This window comes from Nasonia vitripennis, chromosome 2, assembly GCF_009193385.2.
Source record: "Nasonia vitripennis strain AsymCx chromosome 2, Nvit_psr_1.1, whole genome shotgun sequence".
In the NCBI taxonomy this organism is placed as follows: domain Eukaryota; kingdom Metazoa; phylum Arthropoda; class Insecta; order Hymenoptera; family Pteromalidae; genus Nasonia; species Nasonia vitripennis.
The window spans coordinates 15,267,738-15,291,940 of NC_045758.1; the positions used below are offsets into that span (position 1 = coordinate 15,267,738).

Consider the following 24,203-nt stretch of genomic DNA (forward strand, 5'->3'; position numbering starts at 1 on the left):
TCGTGACTGAGTCCATAAGAAAGGATTTAAAGTGACTCCCTAAGACGCTACACCAGTTGCATCAAATATCAGCTTTTTCTCTCGGTCCCTTTTATTCTCTCCCTTCGTCCTGCGAACCCTTTCTCAGCTTATACGGTCTACGTTCTTTACACCCTATATACAGTCTGCACTTCGTTTCGCACCTCTTGTCGTCGTCGCACGCGCGCGTCGGAAATACCGGGCGCATTTGCATAAATACCAGCGTATATTTTCGCGACTTTTACTCGCCAAAAACGAAACGTATACTTTGAACCGGTGAGAATAATCACTCTCTTGTTCGCAGCCTCGACAGTTCTGGAGCCGGAGTTCGTGAAAGAGATCGGCAACATCACGGTGCCGGCTGGCCGAAGCGTCAAGCTCGCCTGCACAGTCAAGGATTTAGGAACGTACAAAGTGAGTACACCTTTCAGCCGTTTCACCTAAGCTATTTCCCAGGCCAGATTTGAAAACGCTTTCGAACTCGCTCGAGCGCATGTATTTTCCGCCACGGAAAACACGCAATCCAAAAAGAAGAAGCCTCAAAGCTCGACTCACTGTGTGTGTGTGTGTGTGTTTGTGTATACGTACGTGTGACCTCGAGCGTTCGACTACCGCGCGCGACTGATGGAAAATCGCGAGCGAGCGAGAGCGAGAGCTTGCGACACTTGATTTTAATGAGACCCTCCAATGAATCGCATTCATTAAAACGACTGCGCGAGCTCGCTCTTTCGCGAAAAGCTCGCTTTAAAAAGCAGCGACGACGACTGTCCCACTAGAAGCGGATAGCGCTCGCAAGCTCGCAAGCTCGGATTCGAATTGCTTTCTGCATTTCTAACCGCGCGTTCGCACAGATTCGTGAATTCCAATGCCGCCGCCACCGCTGCTACGAGATTTAATCGATGCGCGAGCACATATAGGTGTACGTGTGTAAGTGTGTGTGCAAGGATAGAGTAGGATTGACGCCTACAAGCCCATCTGTGTGCGCGGCGGGAAAATTGAATCGGGACTTGCGGCTTCGGCAGCTTGGAGGCCTGCCAGAACTCGACTCTCGCGGATGCGCCTCTTTCGTCACGATCCGAGACGCAGCGTATACAGCTGGCTCGCGGGTCAGGACTATGGAGATTTTCAAATGTGTGTATACGCCGAAATTTTTCCCTGAAATCCGGAGAGCCACCGGGAGATTGGATTCGTTCGAGTGGGTCTTGAGAAGGGTTTTTGCGGGACTTGGCTGGGCTTTTTCACCTTATTAGGACTGCGCTGGCTTGTCGGATGCGTCGAAAGGAGAGAGAGAGAGAGAGAGAGAGAGAGAGAGAGAGAGAAAAAAAGAGAGAGTGAGGGTGGGTCAAGGAAATTTACTTTAGCGCACGGTGAATCCGATATTTTTCGAGTGCTTCGCCTAGAGACTTATATTTTCGGTCAATCGGATTTTTCTTGCGCTCTCGCGTACCCTTTGCCTCTTCGATGTGCGCCAGATGCTTGCCCGGCCTTAATGCATACGGGGATGGTCGGATTTTATTCGGAACATAAGCTGCAGGGCTGGACACTGATAAAAGTAAGGCGAAACGAGGTCGTGCCTTGTGCGCTCTTTAATGGCTTTCAAAATAAATATAAACCCAGTGCTCAGGAATGAAAAGGAGCTTACACGCGGGCTCCTGTTTTCAGAGAACCTTTGCAAACGTTAAAAGGGTGCATCGTCGTTAAGAAATCGTTCGATCATCCCGTATCGAGATTGAAACATTTCGACAACAAACGTCCTATTCAATCCGTCCATTAGCAGGAGTTTTATCACCTCGTAGCGAGCGATTAGTCGTTCGCTAATGCGGCTAATCAGAGATTGAGGGGTCGGGGTCTCAGATTCCGGGACATCGATGGAGGCTTAAGAGGCGGGCGTTTAGTACCAAGAGACCAGCTCCCCTGTCGCTCTATACCTCCGGAGTATAGTTGAGGCGAGAGCGCAATACCACGGGGAGAGCGTAAGGCTCTCACGCTATATAACATCCCTTTAGCGCGCGTACGAAAGGACAGCCAACTCAAACAAGCTCGATCATCGCCTTCGAGTGAAATCCTCGAATTCAATTATTTATCCACCGTAGTCGCATTTATAATTTGTTATGTACAATCATACAAAGTAAGTCGCAATATACGCGACGAAGAAAAGTTACGCGTGCTCGTATTACTCGAACTTGGAAGTGCAGCCTATTAGCAGCATTGTAACTAGTACGTATCCTCTGATGCTCATCCGCAAGTTCTATAGATTTGCATAACGGCCGAAACTACCATAGAGCGCGTCTTCACTGCAGCGCGCTCTTATAATTGAAGCCGTTGCGTCTTATCATCAACTTCCATTTTCCTAGTCGCTTCGCGTCTATCGCCTTATTTTTACGAAACTCCCCTCCACGTCGTCGGTATACTGTAAACCGTCAAGAACACTAGTCAAAATAAGCGCGTAAAACTTAACGTCCTGAGATCTCGCAGTGGCTATAAAAAGTAATGAGAAAGTTGCAGCACTTGTCGTCATCCCAAGCTCGGTCTTTTGTTATCCCGGATTTAATTAGCCCTGTCGATTTTTCAATTGATCCTCGAACGGGCCCGACGATATCGCGGCGCGTTGTTATACAGGTATACACATGGGTATAGATCGAGAAGTGGAAACGACGATGGGAGAGAGAGAGAGAGAGAGAGAGAGAGAGAGAGAGAGAGAGAGAGAGAGAGAGAGAGAGGCCTCAAGGAGCAGCAGCTGCACAAGGTGAGGGTTGCCGACGAGGCGGCGGCGCTTCGTTATGCTCGGTTCACCCCCATGCCTCCTCTCTCTCTCTCCTCAACAGACAGGAATGGGTAATGAACTCTCGCGGTAGTTCGCGGCGAGAGAGCAGGTTGGTTGTATTATTAAGACGTTAGCCGACCGCCACAATAGCGATGGCTATGAATTTCACCCTCGTCTGGGCAGGTCTGGCTATCACTACTGCCGCTCGTCCTTGTGAAAGACCTTTAGACTTTCGCTCGATTTTGCGACGCTAACTTAAATGAGAGCAAGTGAACCTAGGTTTCCTCCATCCTGATGATCATCTTAAATCGAGCGAAACATTACGCGCTCGGACACACCCAAGCTATTTCCTTCGAGTACAGTCAGCCAGCTGTACCAACAAACCAGCTTTCGCGGCGAGGCGGTGTCTCCAGCTCGAAGCTCGCCGCCACACCCGCCGCTGCACAAGTGTATAGCGCGCGAAAGACGGAGACGGCAATAGGTGTATAAAGGAAGAGCGATCGCATTGGAGAATTCCGTGCACACGGCAAGCGGGAGGGCGAAAACGGGATGGAGAGAGGGAAGAGCAGCAACAGCGAAACCGCAAACACGCGGCTTGGCGCAGCCAAAGCTCCACTGCCGCGCTAGCCCGAAAACCAAAGCCAACACCAAGCTTGACTGCTGCGGGCCGTAAGTGAAGGTTATGTACTTCGATGATGGGCGCGCGAGAGGGAGAGCGCTTCAAAGTTGAAAAGTCAAGTTTTGAGGTGTACCGAAGAATTTCGAGTCTCTGAGATTGCGGCTTCTCTCGACGAGCTTTCTCATTCGTTAGTGAGCGTATGCACGAGAGAGCGCGTATCCTTTTCTCTACTGCTTTCCAATGGGTGTTTGCTGGATGGGAAAAAATGTCTAGAGTACGATGTTATTAGCGTGAATGCGATTGTTTATTTTAACAAATTTTCGTGCCTCATTCTTCTTGTCGATGAGCGTAACTGCATATCCTGTTGAAATTAAGATGCTTATATTCAGTCGTCTACTCATTAAAAGCTTAAACATTAGCAAGTTTGATGCTGCTGCAATTTCAAATTTTCTCCCTAGGTATCGTGAAATCTGCCTTGAAGCTTTAATTCTTCACCTCCTCCTCCCAGCTCCGGCGAGCGAAATCCCCATACAAACATTGCAAATAACATTGATTATGAGAAGCTTGAAGAGAGAGACAGTCATCTCCGAGAAGCACGAGTTCGTTAAATATCTCTGTCTCTCTGTCTCTCTGTCTCTCTCTCTCTCTCTCTCTCTCTCTCTCTCTCTCTCTCTCTCTCTCTCTCTCGAGCTCACCGACAAAGACCAGCCTCTACTTTCTTGGCCAAACACAAAGTACCGCGCCTCTCGTCGGGGCGACAGTTCAAAAAAATGTCTCCTCTTCCATCCTCTTTCATCGAGCCTCTTTAAAAGCGTTTTTAAGGTTAAAAAAGATTTGATTCACCCTTCATCTTCTCTTTCCCGCTCGCTCCTACCTTGCTTATAGCCTTTTCTCCCTGTATTCCTTTCGCGCTCGCGGGGGCGCCAGTCGCCCACCTCCGTCTATTCGTATATAGCTTGTAAACGCGCTCAAGGTATAAGTAGCGGGCTTTAGTGGCACTTACCATCGCAAACATTATTTTATCATTTTAATGGCGCGCTCGCGCGCGCGGAGAGCCGGGGGCAAGCGGGAGAGACTTTCCCCATACCTTGCCAAACAGGCGCTAGATAAAAAAGAGGAGAGAGAAAAGAGAGAAAATGGAGAGTAATTTCGCGTGGCCGCTAAGTTTTCCTAGTCAGTCCTGAATCTATGCAGTTCTTTTTTCCTCTTCTTTTTTTCTGATAAATTATATACGCCTATTAAGCGCGCTATTCTCATCGCTGCTTTCCTGCAGTGGAAAATGAGACTAATACTAATCGACGTGAAAAAGTGCGCTATTCCGATTTTCTATTTAAATCAGTAAAAGATATTCAATAAACCACTATTGGTTCCTGTTTAACCTAGTAACTTATTCGTGTGGTTAAATTAAAAATACGACTAATTTCTGAACGTACTTTACCAATAAAAAAAGTTCGCTTGAAGTCGGGGCATCTGCGATCCCTTATACCCAATTCCGAACGGACAAACACGTGCGTTAAAGTAGAGTTGGACCTGCTTCGCGAAGCTTACCATAGTGACTCCCTGTGCGCCGGATCGTGGGGTCTTTCATCCCTCCTTAGTACGAGATTACCCTTGTTATGACAGTTTCCGGTCGATGTCGAAGACGTTCGCTCGGTCTTTCTTCGTCGGCGAGCGGCTCCCTTTTCTCCCGAAGCTCTGACTTCGTTAGCCGCGCGCGCGCCTGCCGACGGGGGCCGCTTTAATTCAGCAGCTCGAATTTTCTCACCGCAACGCCTTTTACCCGATCTATCTTCTATCCGATTTCCATCCCATCCCTCTCGTTTGGCGCTTTCCTCGCCGCGCGTCTCCTTTTTGCCTTGCACGCTGTGTATACATCGCTTGAGCCACTTCTCGATGAAAGTTCCAGCTTCCTGTTTGCTAATGGCGAGATAAGTTATTTTTCTCCGGCCACACCAGCGCTGCGCTTACCAATTCCACTCTCTATTTTTCTCTTTTCGCTTCCGCCCTCTCCCGCCCCCCGTGGCCCTTGGGACTCCGCGAAAGATGTAAAAAAGGTAAAAAGGAATCGCAACTCGAGTCTTTTTCCCTGTTTACATCCACGGCTCGCCGCGGCAAAAACCGACAGATTGAATTGCGATGCTTTCGCGAGAGTTCGCTCGATCCGATTGCATTCTGCGGCGCTTTGTATATGTGTACTTGTGTGGGTATCATACGCGCGCGCTCTCGGTGCCGCATAACGGCTGTGAAACTTTTCCCTTGGCTGTTTTGCCAAATCCGATTTTGTAAGATTTCAGTCCTGGATAAAACCACGCTGATAATCTACTCGAAGTCTTGTTACGTTCTCATTACTGGACATAGACAGTTAATCCGAGCATCGATCCGCGGTAATTTTACCATAGAATGTTTTTCAGTCCATGTACAAAACGAAACTAAAACAATACAATAAGCCGAGAACACAATCCCGAGCAGCAGTTCACTATTTCCCCGGGGGATATAGCAGGGAAGCCAGACTGTCCGAAAGAAATCTCCATCGACGCGAGCATTAGCCGGTATTTGTATTATATCAATCTCTATTGTTTTCGTCGCCCGATCCGTCCAGGCGCTATACTCGCGCGAAGAGAGGAGCACGCGCTACTGCGATATCCATCATCCGAGCCGTGGCAGATTTTTAATAAAACTCTGGGAACAGCCTGCGCGCGCTTTCTTGCTCGGACTATTATATTCGCGCGCGTCCCTCTGATTTGTCTTGCAAATGCGCGCGCGCGCTCGAGTAGCGAGGCGTGTCAGGCCGCCTCAATCAGCCGAAGAATGATCGAGATTAATTCGGCGCTATTGTACGGCCGGCTCGAATTTTTACGCACAGCTGATATATTGCTCTCGACCCGGCCTTGACTTTTGTTTCAATAAAGAATAAAGTAGTCTTTGCTATACGAGACCAACATATAACTTGGAATATTAACATCTCAACTGACGGTATTATTCAGCACCGGCCTTTCGGGTAACCGTAATTTCCGGCCAACTTTCTTCGCCGCCCCGAGTTATTGCGCGGGTCAGTCGAAAGCGTCGTAAAAATCTCTCGAAATACGGAAAACACACACACGTACACACATAGAGCGGTAATTTTTTTATTACATGTGCGGCAGCCGCGGTCAATCATCCCCCGGACCGGTAAAAAAGTCTAACTCGAGTCGTCGCATACGCGCACGGACAGACGATTCCATTCAATATCAGCAACAGCGGCAGCAGCACAGCAGCGAGACCGAGACGAAAGACAACGGCGGAATAAGAAAATATATATAACCGTGCAGGAGAGCTTGCAAGTACCTCTCGGACAAAGCTGCGTGCTCTGCGAGAAGTAAGGAATCTTTAGGCGCGTGTTCCGGAAGAGACGACACTCATTTTCTCGGCCGTTGACTCCGGGGACGTCTTGCGACGTCCTCTCTGCGCGCGCGGACTCCCTTGCGAGATCCCAAGCTCGTCTTTCATCTCCCCCTGCTGCGCGAGTGCGTTCCTTATATACCTCGAGCTTACGCTTCGCGGACTGCGCTCGCGCGCCCGCTGCTCCACTTCCATCAGCCAGAATGGCTGGGAGCGTGCGGCTCGTGAAATTTTAGTGCCGTGAATCCACGAATCTAGTCGAATTGCGGAATGGAAACGAAGGGGATGGCGACGTATATACACACTGGTCTTGGAGGTAAAGGGGGACTAGACGGTACAGAGAAAGGCGAAGCTCGAACTTGCGTCAATATAATCGGCGCATCGGTCAACTTCGTGTATCGATGTATCACTTGGATGTTGACGTCTGGTTTTGAAAGAATTTTGAATATCGATACACGCTTTACTTTGTTTGTGTGGCTATGAGAATTCCATCTTTAACTTGCGACGTTTATCGGTATTAAGTGGTATTTTAGCTCGAGAAAGGTTAACATTTTGTATCAGATTGATAGTTTGTTAGAAATGCATTTTTTGGCTAAATCAATCGTTTAGGAACTTGAGGGAAGAGCATACTGAAAGTTCGGCTAATACCTTGTTGAATTAAATTTGGGGAAAAACCGCTTGCATAAGAATTCGTTTCAAATTTTATTACGGTAAGATGGTGGAAACTAACAATAAGTCAAAGACCACCGTAGAACATTTACAATTCAAATATAAACTCGAACTTTCATAATAAATTTCGTTGCAAATTTGTTCAAGCTCTCTTATTATATTTTGGCTTCAATTAACATACGTGCGCACTTTGGAATCAGTTATCTAATGGGAGGCAAATATTTATTATGTTTTCGAAACAATGTGCCGACGACAGAAAAATATGTAACTAATGCGATAAATATACACTACGAGAATGCACAATTCTGATGGAAAGAGCGCATTCTAATTTCCTAACGAAGAGACCAGGAAGGTATCGAAAAGCGAAAAAGAGAAAGAGGTCAGCGAATCGAATAAATAAAGCAAAGATCGACAGTCAGTCGGGGCTACAGAAACCATGCGCAAGAAAGAGGGGAGAATGCAGAAACAAAAAAAAACATAGACGCTTCCTATTAACGCATTGATTAGCTGCGGGAGCGACGAGCCGAGGCACTCTCCAGCACTTTGGCACAGCGTGCACCATTTCGTTTTCCGATTTAAGCCCTCGCGCATTCCACTCTCCTACCTCGTTTTTTTTTGTCCGAGCTTGAAGTAACCGGCTATTAGTCGCCTCTAAAAAATAATCTCGTCGCTTTTCCCTATCCGCGCCGCGTTAAAAGTGTAAATCGCTCGCGCGTCAACAAACTACTCGCAGTTTATAAAGTGACGAATGTGCAAATAATTGTGTCATTCTCCTGGCGATACGTTAAACATTATAGATTTGTTTTGCCGCTGTGTAAACATTTCACGCAGCGAGAACGAGCGACATTCCACTATCACTTAGATGTTCATTATTAAATCTCTTTCTCCGAAACGATTAAAAGAAATTACAGCAAAAAGTCGATGATAACGAATTTTTCGAATTGCGAAAGCGAGAGGTCGATTCTCCTCCACGAATAAATCCGGCTCGGGAGAACGACGGCTAAGCGAATAAAAGCCTTTTTCGCCCATAGCAAATCTCAGATAAAGCGCTCGCTCCTAGTCTAAAAGGAAACAGATGATCGAGCAACTGCATGAAGCAGACGCGCGTGAAATCCTCGCGATAGCGGCCGCGCGCGGACGAGAGAAAACAGGCGGTGAAAACAGACGAAAGAGGAAGAGAGAGAGAGAGAGTCGGCCACTCGGAAGAGACCGAGCGGCTTTTTAACGCTCCGATTGATCGGAACACGTCGAAACACTTTTCGGCACTCACTGCACCAGCGGCTCGTGCGCGAGCATTCCACTCCTCCTCTCATCCCGTCGCTGCGGAGTATACAGTCTTCTCTCATTGAACGCGACTCACGCGCGAAATGTTGCGCTACGCATGTGTATACGTATATGCACGCTATATACTGCAAATAGTGCTGCTGTATCTGGGGGGAGTGTGTTATCGTGCACCGGTGGGCTTTGCGCAGAGAGAGAGAGAGAGAGAGAGAGAGAGAGAGAGAGAGAGAGAGAGAGAGAGAGAGAGCGTGAGAGAGCTAGATTTTGAAAGGCCTCGCTCGGCAATTACCTTGGAATCGATGCAGCGCGTTTTCGCCGCTAAACTCCACGCGCTATCGCCTCGCTCTATCTGCTCTGCGATGTGTATAGCTCATTTTGTAATGTTCTCACTTCGCCGAGAGAGAAAGCGAGAGAGAGAGGGATTGTAAAGTGGAAAACGGCCCGAGCGATACGTCGATAGCATTGGTAAACTCGCGAATCGTTGGCAAAAACATCCGCGCCCGCAGCAGCCTCTATAATATACGAGAGGAAGAGAGAGAGAGAGAGAGAGAGAGAGAGAGAGAGCTTTATGCTTTTCTTTCCTTCGCTGTTGGCTTTCGCTTTTTTCCCGCCCTTTCCCTCGTCCGCATGCGGTTTTCAGCCAAGAATACATACGCCCACAGATCGAAGCAGTAAAAGCAGCGGCGATGAGCCAGGGTCAAGAAAGCAAAGTATATGCTCGTGGGCCCTCGCGCATAAAAACTGCAGCGCGTCGGGGCGGACGGAAGCGAAATAGAAATCAGAAATACAAACGTGAAAGTTATACGCCGCCGCCGCCGCGGCGAAACAAAGCGTTCGCGAGAGCCAAGTTAAAAAGTAACGCGGGGAGAGCAAAGTCGGGCGAGAAAGATAAAAGGCGGCCGACTGAGGAAAAAAAGTACAGCATGGCGCGCGTGAAAAAAAGGAGGAGTGCGCCAAAGCTCATAAAGGACCGAGGGAGGGAACACGCGGGATAGAAGTTTGCGGGGAGAGAGAGAGAGAGAGAGAGAGAGAGAGAGAGAGAGAGAGAGAGAGAGAGAGAGAAAGAGAGGCGAAGTGATAAGGAGAGGAGAGAGAGAGGGCAGATACGGGGGCTCATTAAACGCGGAATGCTGATTGCGTTAACCTGCACGGTGCCGATGTCGCCCTCTGGGTTTAGCGTTGCCTCTCCTTCTCTTTCTCTCTCTTCACTAAATGGGCGAGAGCACAGCGCGCAATTTCAGCGTTGCGGCCGCGGGAGATTTCTCCTCATTGGTATCCGCCCTTCTAATCGACCCGGGCTCCCTCTCTCTCTCTCTCCCTGCGTGTCGTGTCGGGCTAACTTTTTCGGAGAAGCTTTTTATTCGAGAGCCTCGAGGGAGCACGGAATACTCCCGACGATTACGTACATGCGCTAATGATTTAGCGTAATTTTTCACTTTTACGAAATGCGGCTCGCTCATGATGCGGTCAGCGTCAATTCTTCGAATCACGTTCTTTATTCAATCGATGACTTATTCACAGTTCAATTTCCACTGGATCAATCATGAAGCCCTGTGTGTGTGTGTGTGTGTGTGTGTGTGTGTGTCGATTCGTTGATTATTCCCAAACTGTCCATCTATTTCGATTCTATTATTCGTTACGAGAGCTGAAGCCGTCCACCTCTCTTTTCCTCCGATTTTATTTCCCTCGAAAATCAAGCAATTAATCCAATATATTTCGGTTCTCGCGGCTTGCGCGCGTCCATTGATTTCCCTCCGCTCTCGCATCCCCCTTAATCCTCTTTCCCTCGCTCTTTTGCACTCTATCAATTCCTTGCTTCTCTCTCTCTCTCTCTCTCTCTCTCTCACACACACACACACACAGTGTTCGTTTATTTCGAGCACCTCCTCCCCGCGAGCAGGCGTTAATTAGCCAGGGAACTTTTCAATTAGGTCCCTTCGAGGAAACTTATTTCGAGCACTCGTCGCGTCCCTCCCAATATACGTTTCCAGTAGCAGCTAGTGCACCTTACATTCTTCTTCTTCTTCCTCCTCCTCCTCCGCTCATCCCGCCTCTCGTGTGATCCGAATCCGATCAAACCATTTCCTCGGCTGCATTCGAGCCGCTGTAATAATAGACGCGCATGCACGCACGCACGTTCGCGGTCATTAAAAACCTTTTAGCCGAGCCGCCGCACCGGAAAAACGGTGTACGTAGCGGTGCGCCGCAAAGAGAGATAGATAGAGAGAAGTGGGAAATAAAAAGCGCTCCAGTAAACCGCGGGGGCGGCGGGCTCCCAGACTGCCGCTGCAACGCTTGCGCAGCTGGAGCCAGAAACGTATACGGAATACGAACGGCAAACGATGCACGAACGCGTGTGCGAAACTCGCCGGGAGCTACGACAGGAGGAGGGGGGATATTTGTCGTTTGGCAGTTTTATGCGCCGGGCATGCGTGCTGGACGATCGGATGCGCCTAAAACTGCGCGAGTATGATAATATTTGCCATTATATTCTGCGCCCGCCCGTGCGTTACCTATACTGTGGGTATTTGTATAGCGGGCTTTTTTATTTCTTGCGTGAAACTCATCGATCGTCGAATGTCGCTTTAACACATTATCGTTATTATTATTATTGTTATTATTATTTAATGTCGAGGGGATGAATTTCATCATAACGGCTTCATTTTTACAAAATAGACGCATAGCCGCGCATAGCGCCGAAATAACGACGCCGTGCTTACAACGAAAATTAGATTTAATAATACCCGTACTTTTTTCTACGTACGGCTCATTTTATATTGTGCTTTTTTCTCCATTAAAATAATGATACCCCCCGTGTTTCGTGAATACAAATGTAGGAGAGCCCTGATGAGAATTTATTTCATTACGCGTGAAATTTCATAAGAAAAGTCGCCCAGTAGGTCATACGTGACGCTGAATATGAAAAATTGAAATAAAATTGCAACCGCAGCCGTTGCCGCTTCAAACGGAAATGACCAAAATAATTATAACTGTCATCATGCCGAGCGGCCCGATAATTTGCATTTTTTACTTTCATCCAAAATAATTATCGATTATAGAAACGATGGATGTTGTCAATGATTTGAAGCCGGATTTTATATTATTATCGAATCGTATTTAGGTTACACTAAACGCGTATGATTCGCGCGCGATGTAATCAATAATTTTCGGTTGCTTTGGCTCATGCGAGTATTTTAAACTTCCCCATTGAATTTCAAATTACTTCGGCTAACGTAAATTGAGTTCGATGCTCATATCGTAAATGGTTTATAAACCTTGATGAGGCGATGGTATACATGGGACGAGTGGCATGTGCGAGACCAATGCATATAAAAATCGATCATGAATTTTTAAAAATTTTTCAAACATGACCGAACTAAAAAGTAGGCCATGTCTTGGCATTATTTATATCTATCAGAATATTTTCAAATCGATATCGATATTTTAGTGATTGAAAAAAATGTCACTTATCAAACTTCGATACCCGTGCAATCCACAATGAATTTGCAAACGATTTCTCACACAGAGAGCTGCATTCAAATAAACTCATTCCAATCGTTTACGAGTCGTATACATCGTCTCCCTGAAGTCATCGCGTATAGCCTTTCTCATGCACTCGAGAGAGTGAAGAATGCCATTGACGTTAGCGAGGCGGACCTGGTGTGCTTTGTCCTTGCGGCATACCGGTTTCATTCACCGACAACGAGGAACGCGAAAAAAGAATACGACTTCGAGGGATAAAAAGTAAACGAAGAGAAGCTGTCTTTGAGTCAATAAAAGCGTATCCTCGCGATTTCCGAACGACACGTGTTCCGCGAAAAGCAAAATATACACTGGCGTGCACTTCGTCAACGTCGAATCGAAACTTCTCCTCTGCGTAGGCGCGTTTGGGCTTCCAGTGTTCTAATTAAGTCGGCTCTCTCTCTCTCTACTACTCTGTGCCAAACAACATTTCCGCGCAGCTTCCCCCTTTCGGTCTGTAAAATTGGATCGTCGCAATAACACGTATACATCCTCCGTCTCTTTTTCCGTACCTTCGTCTTTCCTTCTGAATCGAGTGTATCGAGCAAATAAGAGCTAGTGCCAGAGATAACCGGGCGCTGGCTTTCGGCATTGTCTTCGCGATCACGGCCTGGGGTGTGATGCTGCGCGTAGAGAGGGAGAGAGTGAGAGACAGAGTGAACACGCCTGTGTACCCATACGAGCTGACCAAAATCAATCAAGGCTCCTGATTGTCAGAGGACGATGTTGATGCAGCCAGCAGATGAGGCTCATGAGAGAGACAGAGACGGAGCAGGAGTCTATCGCTGCGCGAAACACGACCACGAGGCGCACAGAGGGAAGGGAGTACAGCGTGGGAGCTTTGCGGCGACCCGATTAACGTCGTGTGAAAAAAAAATGAACGACGTTAATTATATGCGACACGAATTATGATCGAGGATAAACCTGACGACGCAAATAATTTATCGGGCAGTCTAGGTCACGTTTGATCAGCATAACTTTATTAGCAAATGCGTTATTGAAAAAATAGAACGAGCGGTTGGTCAAGTAGTATAGACCGAGTTTGGGTCAGCCGTGCATTGTACTTTATCACTGGACAATGTTTTAATGAAGTAGTCATCAAACCATCAGGAAAGAAGGAAAACTATATGATTTACGCAGTGATTGCAAACGTCCAAAATGTATCGTCTGAGTCGGAAAGAAATTGGGAAAGAGAGTGAGTACTGGGCATGCGGTAATAGAAAAAGGCGGTGACGATTCTACTGTCATTGCCAAGCCGTGCTAAGGTAAAACACTGAGAGAGAGATAGAGAAAAAGAGAAAGTATTCCGAACAAATATGTGAATGTGCGCGGGACATCGACGCTGGGTATAAGGGAGTAGTCTCTCTCCGGCTGGTTCAACGGGACTGGACGTGTATCGAAACTCTGTACACACACAGCGCGACTGAGCGAGGAAGAGAGAGAGAGAGAGATAGAGAGAGAGAGAGAGAGAGAGAGAGAGAGAGAGAGAGAAAGGGGGGGACTTCGATTTAGCTTCTGTACACTAAACGAGCGCGTACAGTACTCCAAAGTAATCGAAGTCCGTAGAAGAGGAAAGAGCTGGAAATGTCTGGGCGGACCAGTGAAAAAACGATTTGACCATCGATTTCTAATGCGCAGAGACCTTAACTTTAGTCTAGCACACGATTCTTTGTCTTGATGCTCTATAGTTTGGTAAAATATGATTTTTCAAATAAAATTATGGTGATCGAGTTAAAATAATATAAATTTCTTTTAATAAGCAGTATGTTAAACCGGTTAGCAACGGGTTTTAAATAGTGTAAAGTGTTTGAAAAGAAATATAGGGATCAATTCAATTTGCTTAGCATAGACGGATTTAGAAAAGTTCATTTTGAAAAATCGTTATTGGCGTATTAGATCTCTCATTCTTGTTAAAGTAACACAAAATTCATACAATATTGAGAAGTATAATATGTTGATATAAAAATCAACAAAAAATATTGAAATTTTCTTTCTTTAACCATCAAAAATTGAATAAAATTACCGATTAGCAATAATAGCACGATTCAGATAAAACATTGTTAATAGGATTTGCAAATCACAGTTGCTCTGGAGTCTAGAATACTAATTAACCGAACCAATACAATCAACTGCAGTAATCGACAATTTATACCCTAATTAGTATATAATCGATAATGATCCATTTTGGTAAAACAATCGAAAAACTCCGCTAAATATTACAGAAATACATTTCGAGCAAAGTGTAAGAATAAAAAAGTTGCGACCCACATCTTATAATTATATGCGTACACCTTCTAAATGCATCAAGATACAATTATTATTCAATGCATTCATTTTATCTAGATTGGCAGAATTGATAGATACAAAATTCAGTGGATTCTAACAATCTTAGCACCCCCCCCCCCAAAAAAAACCGAAATGGAACACTCTGACGTACAAGCGTTGCACATGCGTTTTCTCTCGGCACACGTGTCAACGCGCCACTTTACGCGCTTTGGCTCGGCCTGGGGCGTCTTATCTGTCCGCAGGTTATTGGTAAAGTTGCCGGACATGCGGCTTGTACGATATTCCTTCCCCGACGCTACTGGCGGACTACCACGAAAACATCTTTTTGTCCAGGCTGCGGTCGCTATTCCCTTCTTACTTCCCGCGGTCCCCGTCAGGGTTGCTTTACTGGCCCCATGAACCAGCAACTCTGCCCGCACCAAGGTCGCCTGATGGGAGTTTTATTGTTTGCTCCTAATTGGTTTCCGATGGAATGCCACCAAACGAGCAATAATAGCGAAATATTTCATTCGAAAAAACTCTTCCGATTTTAATGGAAAATCCTTCTCTTTTGTGTTGCAGGTGAGTCCAATCGGTCAATCCTTCCTCTCCGCGTGATTAAGCTAGATAAGTATAAAACGATTCATAAGATAAAAAAAATGAACGCGCGAATCAAATCAAAACAGAATCACACGGCAGGTCTACCGGCGAAGCAAAGCAATCTCACCGCTAACGAAACAATGTCGCGCGAACTAGAGTATCCGCTCGGTAGTCAAAGTTTGTCACGCCGTTGAGGTTTGACGGAAGACACCTTTAGGATAGGCGAGGCGCGTAGAGGCGGCCGTCGTGTGGTGCGTCTTTTATTCTCGCCGGCGCGTTAAAACAACGCCTGCAGAGTCAAGAAATGCAGACAGCTACAGCGGTGCGAGAGAGTCGGCTCGCAAACACGAGAGAGAGGAGAGGGAGGCGTCGAGGTATTTATATTGGCTTCTCGCGGCGTGACAGTGATCTACTGGGAATTCCACTGGCTCTGTCACCCCGTCCTCTCTCTCTCTCTTTCTCCCTCTCTCTCTCTCTCTCTCTTTCTCTCTCTCCCTCTCTCTCTCCCTCTCTCTCTCTCTGGTACCGCAGTCGACTACACTTTTCTCTCCGTCTTTGTTTTTCTCTCTCTCTCTCTCTCTCTCTCTCTCTCTCTCTCTCTCTCTCTCCGCAGCTTGATCATTCTTTTCCCGCGCCAAGCCACGCGCAGTCCTCTGGGCCTTGCTCCTCTTGCTCTCTTTAGCTCACCCGGAAACCGCGAGCAGAATCCTCTCGTCGAACTAATAAAAGAGCGCACCGGCTGATCCCGCAGGAACGTTGCCACTCCGGCTGGCTCTGAGAGAGAGAGAGAGAGAGAGGGAGAGCACGCGCGTATTGGGAAGAGAAAGGGCGCGTCGAAAAGCTCGAGCAGCAGGACAAATGAAAGAAAAACACACGGACGCGACACGGAAAAACAAAAGGATAAGCGGAGTCGCGTGTATATGTAGTCTGGCGTGGACCCTATTTTTCAGAGGAGCGAAATTAAGAAGAGCCGGCAAACGGCAGCAATATAAAGGCGCGTTGCTCTCGTGTTATTTTTATCCCCTGATGGGCTCTCGTTAGCTTGATGCGCTGGAATCGCCGCGCAATAAGCGTAAGCAGCTTATTTCGTTCTCTGCGCGCGCCGGTCTCGCGTTGAGTTTATGAGATTATTCTTTTACGTCGTTAATTTCGAGCGAACAGTGAAAAGCTCTTCGGGTTTCGGTCATCAAAATTTTGAATATTTCCTATTAAGACTTAATGCATCTGATAGTATCTCTTTTGCACTAAAATATTTTGTGAATGATTTGGTCACGTCCTGCACTGTTATTACTTGAAAAAAGTCAAGCGAGAAACAGCACCTCATGCCTTGAAAATATCGATGACACGATGCCGCGCGATATTTTTTGCGACCACAGCTGAAAATATTAAAATTCGAACGACGGGACGGTCCTGATTAAACGGAAAAATTGAAAATCGACGGAAGCTCTTCGGAAGAGAAAAATATTTAATCACGAGGTAATGAGGAAAAATGTTTCCATATGCGTTTTGCAACTTTTTTAATCAACGTCCTCTCACTGATAATCATCCAATGATAAAAAAACAAACGAACTTTATCGAAGGGACAGTTTGCTACAAACAAATACACTCCGCGTTTTGTCAGTTCGCAACAAATCAATGTACATTTACTACACAAAGCGAAGAGCGCACACCCGCAGATCCAGCCCATGGAACAACGTTTCAGCGCGATTCGCGAAGGTAGTCGTCTAGCGCGGCGCGAGAACTGTAACAGCGTCAACTAGTTTATTCACCGCGAGTATCACTAAATTATTCCGCGCACGGCTCAGACTCTCCCCCTTCCCTCTCACACCTATACCGACACATACACGGCGCTCACACGTGAGCTCTTCTGTCAGTAGTACGACTCGGTCCTAGGTCAGACACACTCGCTCTCCGTCCCGTGAATCGTTTGTCACCCGTCACAGAGAGGATATTTCGACTTCAGGCGCGGCGGCAATTGGCAGCGCTCGAGGCGACACTCGTCCCCCGCCGGCAGAGAGCTGCCCCCCGACGTACGTAGGTGTCTATGTATACTGGCTCGCGCGCTAGTTTCGCTGCTTATGAAAGACGTGCCTAATTCCAGCCAAACAAATTGCTCCCTCGCGTGATTGAATGCCACCGCTTACGCGTGTGTATACGCGCGGTGTCGCGTTCTGGATTGCTCTATTAGCCGTAGTCGCGACCAGTGCTGCGGGCAGCTCTCCCCGGCCCCTCGCATTTTGGGGGAAACCGAGAGCGATCTTCTTCTTTATTTCTGTATACACTCATGGAAGGGATGCGATGGAGCCTGTTGAGGAGAAAAATGGCTCTGGGTTATTTTTCGTCAATAAAATCGAACGTCGCAGCTCTACCATTCCCGCACTTTTGAGAGGCAGAAAAGTATAGTTCCCGTAAGAATTTACTTTTCACTCAGCGCCGATACTGCGTCTTCTCGAAATCACGAACTCTCGACACTCGGAGTTTTATCTCTCTCCCCATCGCCCGCTTTCGCTCCTCGCGCTTTAATCCTCCAGCGTCATACGCTGACGTGGCGTTGACCCTTCGTTTCCTCATAATGAAGCGACGGACTTTTTCTCCTCCTACTCCTCTGCCGTTGCAATCTCGTCTCGCTGTTTAACCAACACTTCATTCTTAAATTAAGTTAGAGCCGCGGTTACTCGCTACGTCATTCAACGAATACGACGACGCTTTTGTGTATGCTTAAGTAGGTTGCTTCGATAATAGTGGAAAATTAAACGCATCAGCAGTGGAGGAAAGCGAGACAGAAGAATAACAATTATCCCTACCACAATTTATTCTCATTTTAGAGCATCCACGGTTCTTGCTTTATTTTGATATTCGATTTTCGCTTTTTATTAATTAATGGTTTCACTCGTCTGCCCTAAAAGCCAAATTTGATAAACAATTTGATAAGAGCTGATATCCTTTTTTCACATCAACCTTAATTCGCGACACCTTTGTCTGATTAATTTAGCGCCATACCTGTTAAAATAAAGAAAAATCCAATCGCAAGAAAATACCATGCGATGTACATACTTATGCGTGAATTACTTAGTAAAGAGATCGATGCGAATTGTCTGCGACGAGAGACGAGGCAAAAATGCAGAAAGTGATTCATCTAAATATCTAACGTATAGCGCATAACATCGAGTGTTAGTTGTAGTCGTCGTTGGTGGTCCAGCGGCCCCGCTATCAATACACATTTATATAGCTCGTGATACGCCGGTATGAATGGCGTAGCAGCGTTTAATTTTCAATCGTGGCCTCCTCCGCAATCGCGTTCCCCTGCAGGCTCTCTCTCTCTCCCTCGCTCGTTTGCTTTCAGCGACTACGAGGATGCTGGATGATCGGAGGATGATTTTATTGCTGATCCTGTATGCCATGTGGGTAGTCAGGGGTGGTTTAATGAGCCTCTTCCACCCTCTGATTCGATGCCGGCCTACGTCGACCTTCCCCAACTTGCGTCTCGCTCCCTCGGCTTCTCCCTATCTCTCTCGCTCCTGCAACCCTCACAATTACGTCGCGCGTGCTTCGACTAGGGAAACACACGGCGTAACTACCCTGTGCCTCCCTTGCTCCTCCAGCCTTTGCTACGATATAGCTGTACTCTCTCTCTCTCTCTCTCTCTCTCTCTCTCTCTCTCTCTAGCTTCCACGTTCTTATTGAGGTCCAGAGTCTGCACGTACTTCTTCGTCCTGCTGCCAGATGCTACGGAACTAAACTGAACGGCTAACGGCAGCTCGAGCTTTCTCTCTCTCTCTCTCTCTCTCTCTCTCTCTCTCTCTCTCTCTCTCTCTCTCTCTCTCTCTCTGTGAGCTCTCATTGTAACGCGTACGTATATACCTAGAGGCCCGAAGAAATTTGCGGCTACGACGCGTCGGCCGAAACGCACACACGCTACCGGTATAGGTGTTACGCGTCGGCTGCTGAATTGCGATGGTGGAACGTTATCGTTACCTCCGCATATAGGATACGTTTGGCAAGTCATGCAGCTTCCACTCGGCTCTAATTACTTTTTATACCCCCTTCACGCTTCCCAATTTTCGTTGCAATATGTATAGCTGTACGAGCGAGAGAGATGCCTGATAAATGGACTTGTCTCGTTTTTGTATTAATAACGTGTTTAATCTCTTCTACATATTATAGGCTTCGATTTTCAAACATGCTTAAACCCCCTGCACCGGCGCGATTCCAGAATTATTTGAAACTTCTTATGCGTCGGATTGGTGGCGAAGCGAAATCCTATTTCGAATAACGCATTGTCCGTTAATGCAATTTAAATCCGGCCTGCCACAATAACAATACACACGCAACGCATCCCCATTCAATTATACTTATGCCGTAATTCGTTATCCCCCTACGTATAGCAGTGTGCGCGTGCATATATCGTTAGCGTGCGTTTGAAAATCCAACGCTCTATATACATTTGTCGAAGCCCGAGCCGCGTCGGGGGCCGGCACGAATAAGCATTTTTAAAGCAGCGGCTCGCTGCGTGTGTGAATAGCGACAGGTTTGCGCGCGCAAGTGGGCTTTAGTTGTTCAGCATGAATTCGCCATTTGGTGATTGAGCAATCTGCGCTCCGAGCGCGTTTCAGAGCGGCGGGAAAAATAGAGGCTGCTGCTATGCGCGCGCGGCCGCGAGCTTGCAAGCACGGGTGGGCGCGCGATCGAGTATAGTTTTGAGCGCGCGCACGCGTTCGACAAGCAGATCCATTGAAACAATGAAATCATTCGTTATCGTCGTTAGTCCCTCACCTCGCGGCTGCCGTCCAATTACTCTCCTCGGCTGTCGACGCGTCCGGTACACAGGCGCGCCTGCCGCTCTCGTCTCTCTCCCTCTGCAGCTCATCGTCCAAAAGATGAATCGGTCAAAAACAAGCGTAAACTTTTATTTCGGCAAATTAAAATGGATGCACCGTGCGCGTATTGTCATCGCGCGTTCTTCTCTGTCGTATTTTGTTTTCTTTTTTATGAGATAAATTTTAGCGGCTCTCCATCAATGCACGGGTTCCCTCTTTGTTTGTTCGAGTGTACGCTGGTTTCTCGTCTGTTAGTTCGCGGAGCTGTTCCGCAGACGGGATTGATCGGCAAAGCCGATTGAAAATTGTTGCTTCCATTCGATTTGAATTTAATTTGGATCGTCGCTGCATGTGATATGCATACAATCGTATTAGTTCTATTATAGATAATACTGTCAATCGAATTCGTACTCCAATCACAGTGGAGCAATGCAGCCATAAAAAGGATATATAATGAGAGCAGCCGAAGAAGGCTTAGATCAAACGTTAGCTTCTTCAACGAGCAAACAAGCCTTTCGATTGCCGCCTAAGTCACACAAAGTTTTTCTCCCTCTGTCGATTCATCTCCTCTAATATATAGATCGTGCCTGCGCCCCTCCAGTATCCGTCTCCCTCAGCGCGCAGCTCTGTATCTCCCCTTTCAGTCCCGAATCGCGCGACCATCAAACATCGTGATTTTGGATTACAGCGTATATGTTCATCGCTTCCCATCGTTGATGTTAGCCAAACATAGGAGGGGCGGCTCTCCGTCTCTCGCGCGTGGCTTCGCCACCTGCCTGGTTAGTGCCGATTCTGCATAGGCGACTTCAAAGGCTCTCCCTCAGAGCGGCGAGATGATACGCTCCACAACTAACGGCATCATCTCACGCGCTCACTTTGTGACGGAACTCGTATGTGTCGCTCTCCGACTGCAACGAGCCAAGCTTGGTCAAACCGACCGAGGCTAACTGAAAGAACTAATGCGCCACTGCCCGCTGAAAGCAAATTAGCCGGAGAATCAGCGTTTGACTGTAAAGCTGGTGATTATCTTTGATGAAAATCAGCCAAACTCTTTTTGACGAAGGCAGGTCCTGCTGATTGCAAAAACAAAAATATATAAATAATTTCAAAGTGAAATATTATACATAAAAATTAAATTTATCGATATCCGCTGAAGATAAAATTCGTATTTGCAATCATTAAATTTTCCACGTACGACCGCTCGACAGTTAGAAATAATAACGCACAACCAGCTAGAAATAATAACCGAACACAATCAGTCAGCCTGCAATCCAAATGTGCGTTCTCCATAGACGAGGACGCGCACTAACTGGAAAATTCATCAAAGCAACGGTAAAAGCTCGTTTAAGCCACATCCCGCTGGATTTTCTTCCTCCTTTCAATTATATCTCGTCCGAGCTGTAGTAAGAGTAGCGCGCGTTAAAAACGGACGAGTCGAGAGCGCGCGTAACGTGACACTGAAGTAAACGCGCGAGCGCGAAAACCCGCGGGATCGTTACTTTTAACAAAATTAATTTGCGAAAATCATAAAGGGAACGCACGGGTGCTCGGGCTCGACTAAAAATAACATTTTATTATATTAGGCGCGCGCGTGAAATTCTTTGCGCGTATCTCTCTCTTTCTCTCTCTCTCTCATTACTTTCCACGATGAAGCCGCGGGGCTTCGGTTCTCCACAAAACGCAGAGAGAGAGAGAGAGAGAGAGAGAGAGAGAGAGAGAGAGAGACTGCGTTCTTTCGCCGGTTTTCCTCTCGCTACTTGTGCGTGACACGTTCGCTTTCACTCGGCGCTTTAACGTTGCCGACCTGACAAAGAGCGGGATATAGAGTCAAAGCGAATGCATGTACGTACGCAGCGAGCGAAGAGCTTTTCGCGCTGCACGTGTTCTTTGGAACATCGAAGACTGCGCGTAATCTTTTTCGATGAGCTTACAGCGGTTGCACGGCGAAGTTACATTTCGAAATTTAAAAAAAAAGCGGGTTGTAAAATGTATAGCTGGGCAACTCTGCATAATGCAAACGCTTGTTACAATAAACCTCTCGTTGCTTGTCCGCGGAAGCCGCAGAGTGCTCGTGTAGATTATGCCGGAATAAAGGGTGAATGAGAGCACGCAAAAAGGGGGAAACTGGGGAAAAAATAAAATTTGAAGAAAAAAACTTTCACGCAGAGACTGAATAGGAAGCACAAGAGAGAGAAACGAGGTATCCCGACTCTGTTTTTGTTGAGCTTTCGTTAAAAAAAAAAACGAAAATAAAGAAAAACCGGAGAGTCGGGATATAAAAAGGAGACAAGAAGGCAGCAAATATAATAGAAAGAAACGAAGAGGGCGAGCATAGCGCGAGCGGCAGAAAATGGCATGGACTGACAGAGTGCGACGAAAAAAAAGGTCAACCATGCCCCGACCAACGCGGTAGCACTTAGCAAATGATTTTTAAATCGAATCAGTTTCTTCGTTGAGGGGCTTCTGCCGCTACTAAAACTCCTGGCGTCGTTGGTTCAGTGAACGACGTGTTGACGGGCGCAAATATAGAAATACTAGAGAGAAAGAGACTAGACTCCCGCGCGCTTACTATTCGCTCTCTTTAACTCGGCAGCTCGCTTTTTCTCGAAATTCCGATTTTTCCAAGCGCGCCTTGTTCCCGAAGACTCGCTCGAGAATCAACTGGCAGACGACGGCTACTCGTAAAAAAATTCTCTTCTCAATTCAATTAATAAAATTGTCGCGGGCCATAAAGCAAATACAAAAGTTAGCACGCGAAACGATCGGTTGAGAGAGAGAGAGAGTGCTCTTGCGCGCGAAAAGGTCTCTGGCAAAGAGAACGCGTATACGTATACCTTCGGCAGGAGGATGCGCGCGACATCGCATAAACAAAAACATATTTCACGTTTCAGCGGCCGCGAAAATACTTTACGTTCTCCCCCGCGGTGCGCGAGCGGCAAAAGCGCGTTCATCAAAATATCAAGTTTGGCCGAAATTTTGCTTCGGCTCCGCGTCGCGCAAAGTTTACCCATTTAAGGAAGCGAAATCCATATAGGATCGCTCTTTTTCTCTTCCTCTTGCAGCGAACAAAAGCGTGTACGAGCGTAAACAATCCTACGACCTCCGAACTTTCGAGTCGAGGCGGTGCATAAAAAGTCTCGCGTCGTCCTCGCGCGCGAGTGCAGCCAATCGGTGGGCGAACTCGCGCGAAGAAAGATTCTCACTTTTGCATATCAGCGTAAGTGCGAGCGCTTTCCGTCGAGCGAACGACGTGCCGAGAAAATCCGCAGCGGCGTATAACCGCGAAAACTTGCTCACGAAAGCAAGCGCGAAGAGACGTTTATACTCCGGGACAAACTGTCGATTCGAGTTACCAAGACCGATCGCTGTTTGAGCAACTCTCGAGTTCGTCGTGCGCGAAATGCCTTATTGGCGCGGCGGTGTACCCAGAATCGAGAAAATGTTGTGTAATCGTAGATAGAAAGCTCGATATACGAGCAAGTCCCATTTGACACACAAACGCTGTTGGTACTCGGTAAGACAGGGGGAGGAAGGCAAAGCACAGGAGAGATAAAGGGAAGCAAAGTAGGGTAGACCGGCGGCGGCGGGCAACTCGTGTGTCGATCGTTGCTCGCACACGCGGTTGTGTACAGCGCGGCGCAACTTCTCGCCTGCATCCACACCCTCGTCGCCGTCTCTCTCTCTCCCTCTCTCTCTCTCTCTCTCTCTCTCTCTCTCTCTCTCTCTCTCTCTCTCTCTCTCTCTCTCCTATCTGTATAGTCGCGTCGCGCGCTCTTGTTCCGCAACCGGAAGAAGAAGCTGCTAGTGGGAGGAGCTGCTTTTAGTGGTACGGAGCGGCCGCGAGCCCATATTAGCGTGTGGCCTGGCGCCACTTGGCGCCAAGGCGGGAGAGAGAGAGAGAAAGAGAGAGAGAGAGAGAGAGAGAGAGAGGTAAGCATCGTATGCCAATTAAGAGAGAACGTCTGCGCGGGAGGCTACGAGGACTCGACAGCTTGCGGGGGCTAAGTGGTTGTAATACGTTTAGCCGGAATGCGCTAGCTCTCGCTCCCTCAACTTCCGCCGCTACTACTACTGCTGCTGCTCCTCCTTCTTCGCCTCCTCCTCTGTGTAGCACATATATAGGTATGTAGCTCGACTTCTCGCCCGTCCCACTGGATCCCGACCCGATACGCTTGTGGCGGCGACGACGGCTTGTGTATACGTGCGACTGCGTATTATATACGTGCGCGACTCGACTGAGAGAGAGGGAGAGAGGAGTACGTGGAACGCG

The 24,203-nt window shown here is 47.4% G+C and overlaps 1 protein-coding gene across 2 annotated transcripts in view; it reads left to right on the forward strand.

Annotated features, from left to right (window-relative positions):
• LOC100121068 (lachesin) overlaps positions 1-24,203 on the forward strand; it is a 149,613-nt gene that overhangs the window by 58,573 nt on the left and 66,837 nt on the right. For both annotated transcript variants that reach the window (XM_031922889.1, XM_031922890.1), the window contains exon 2: positions 323-432. In XM_031922889.1, coding sequence (XP_031778749.1) covers positions 323-432 — 110 coding nt within the window. The remainder of the gene's footprint in view (positions 1-322; positions 433-24,203) is intronic.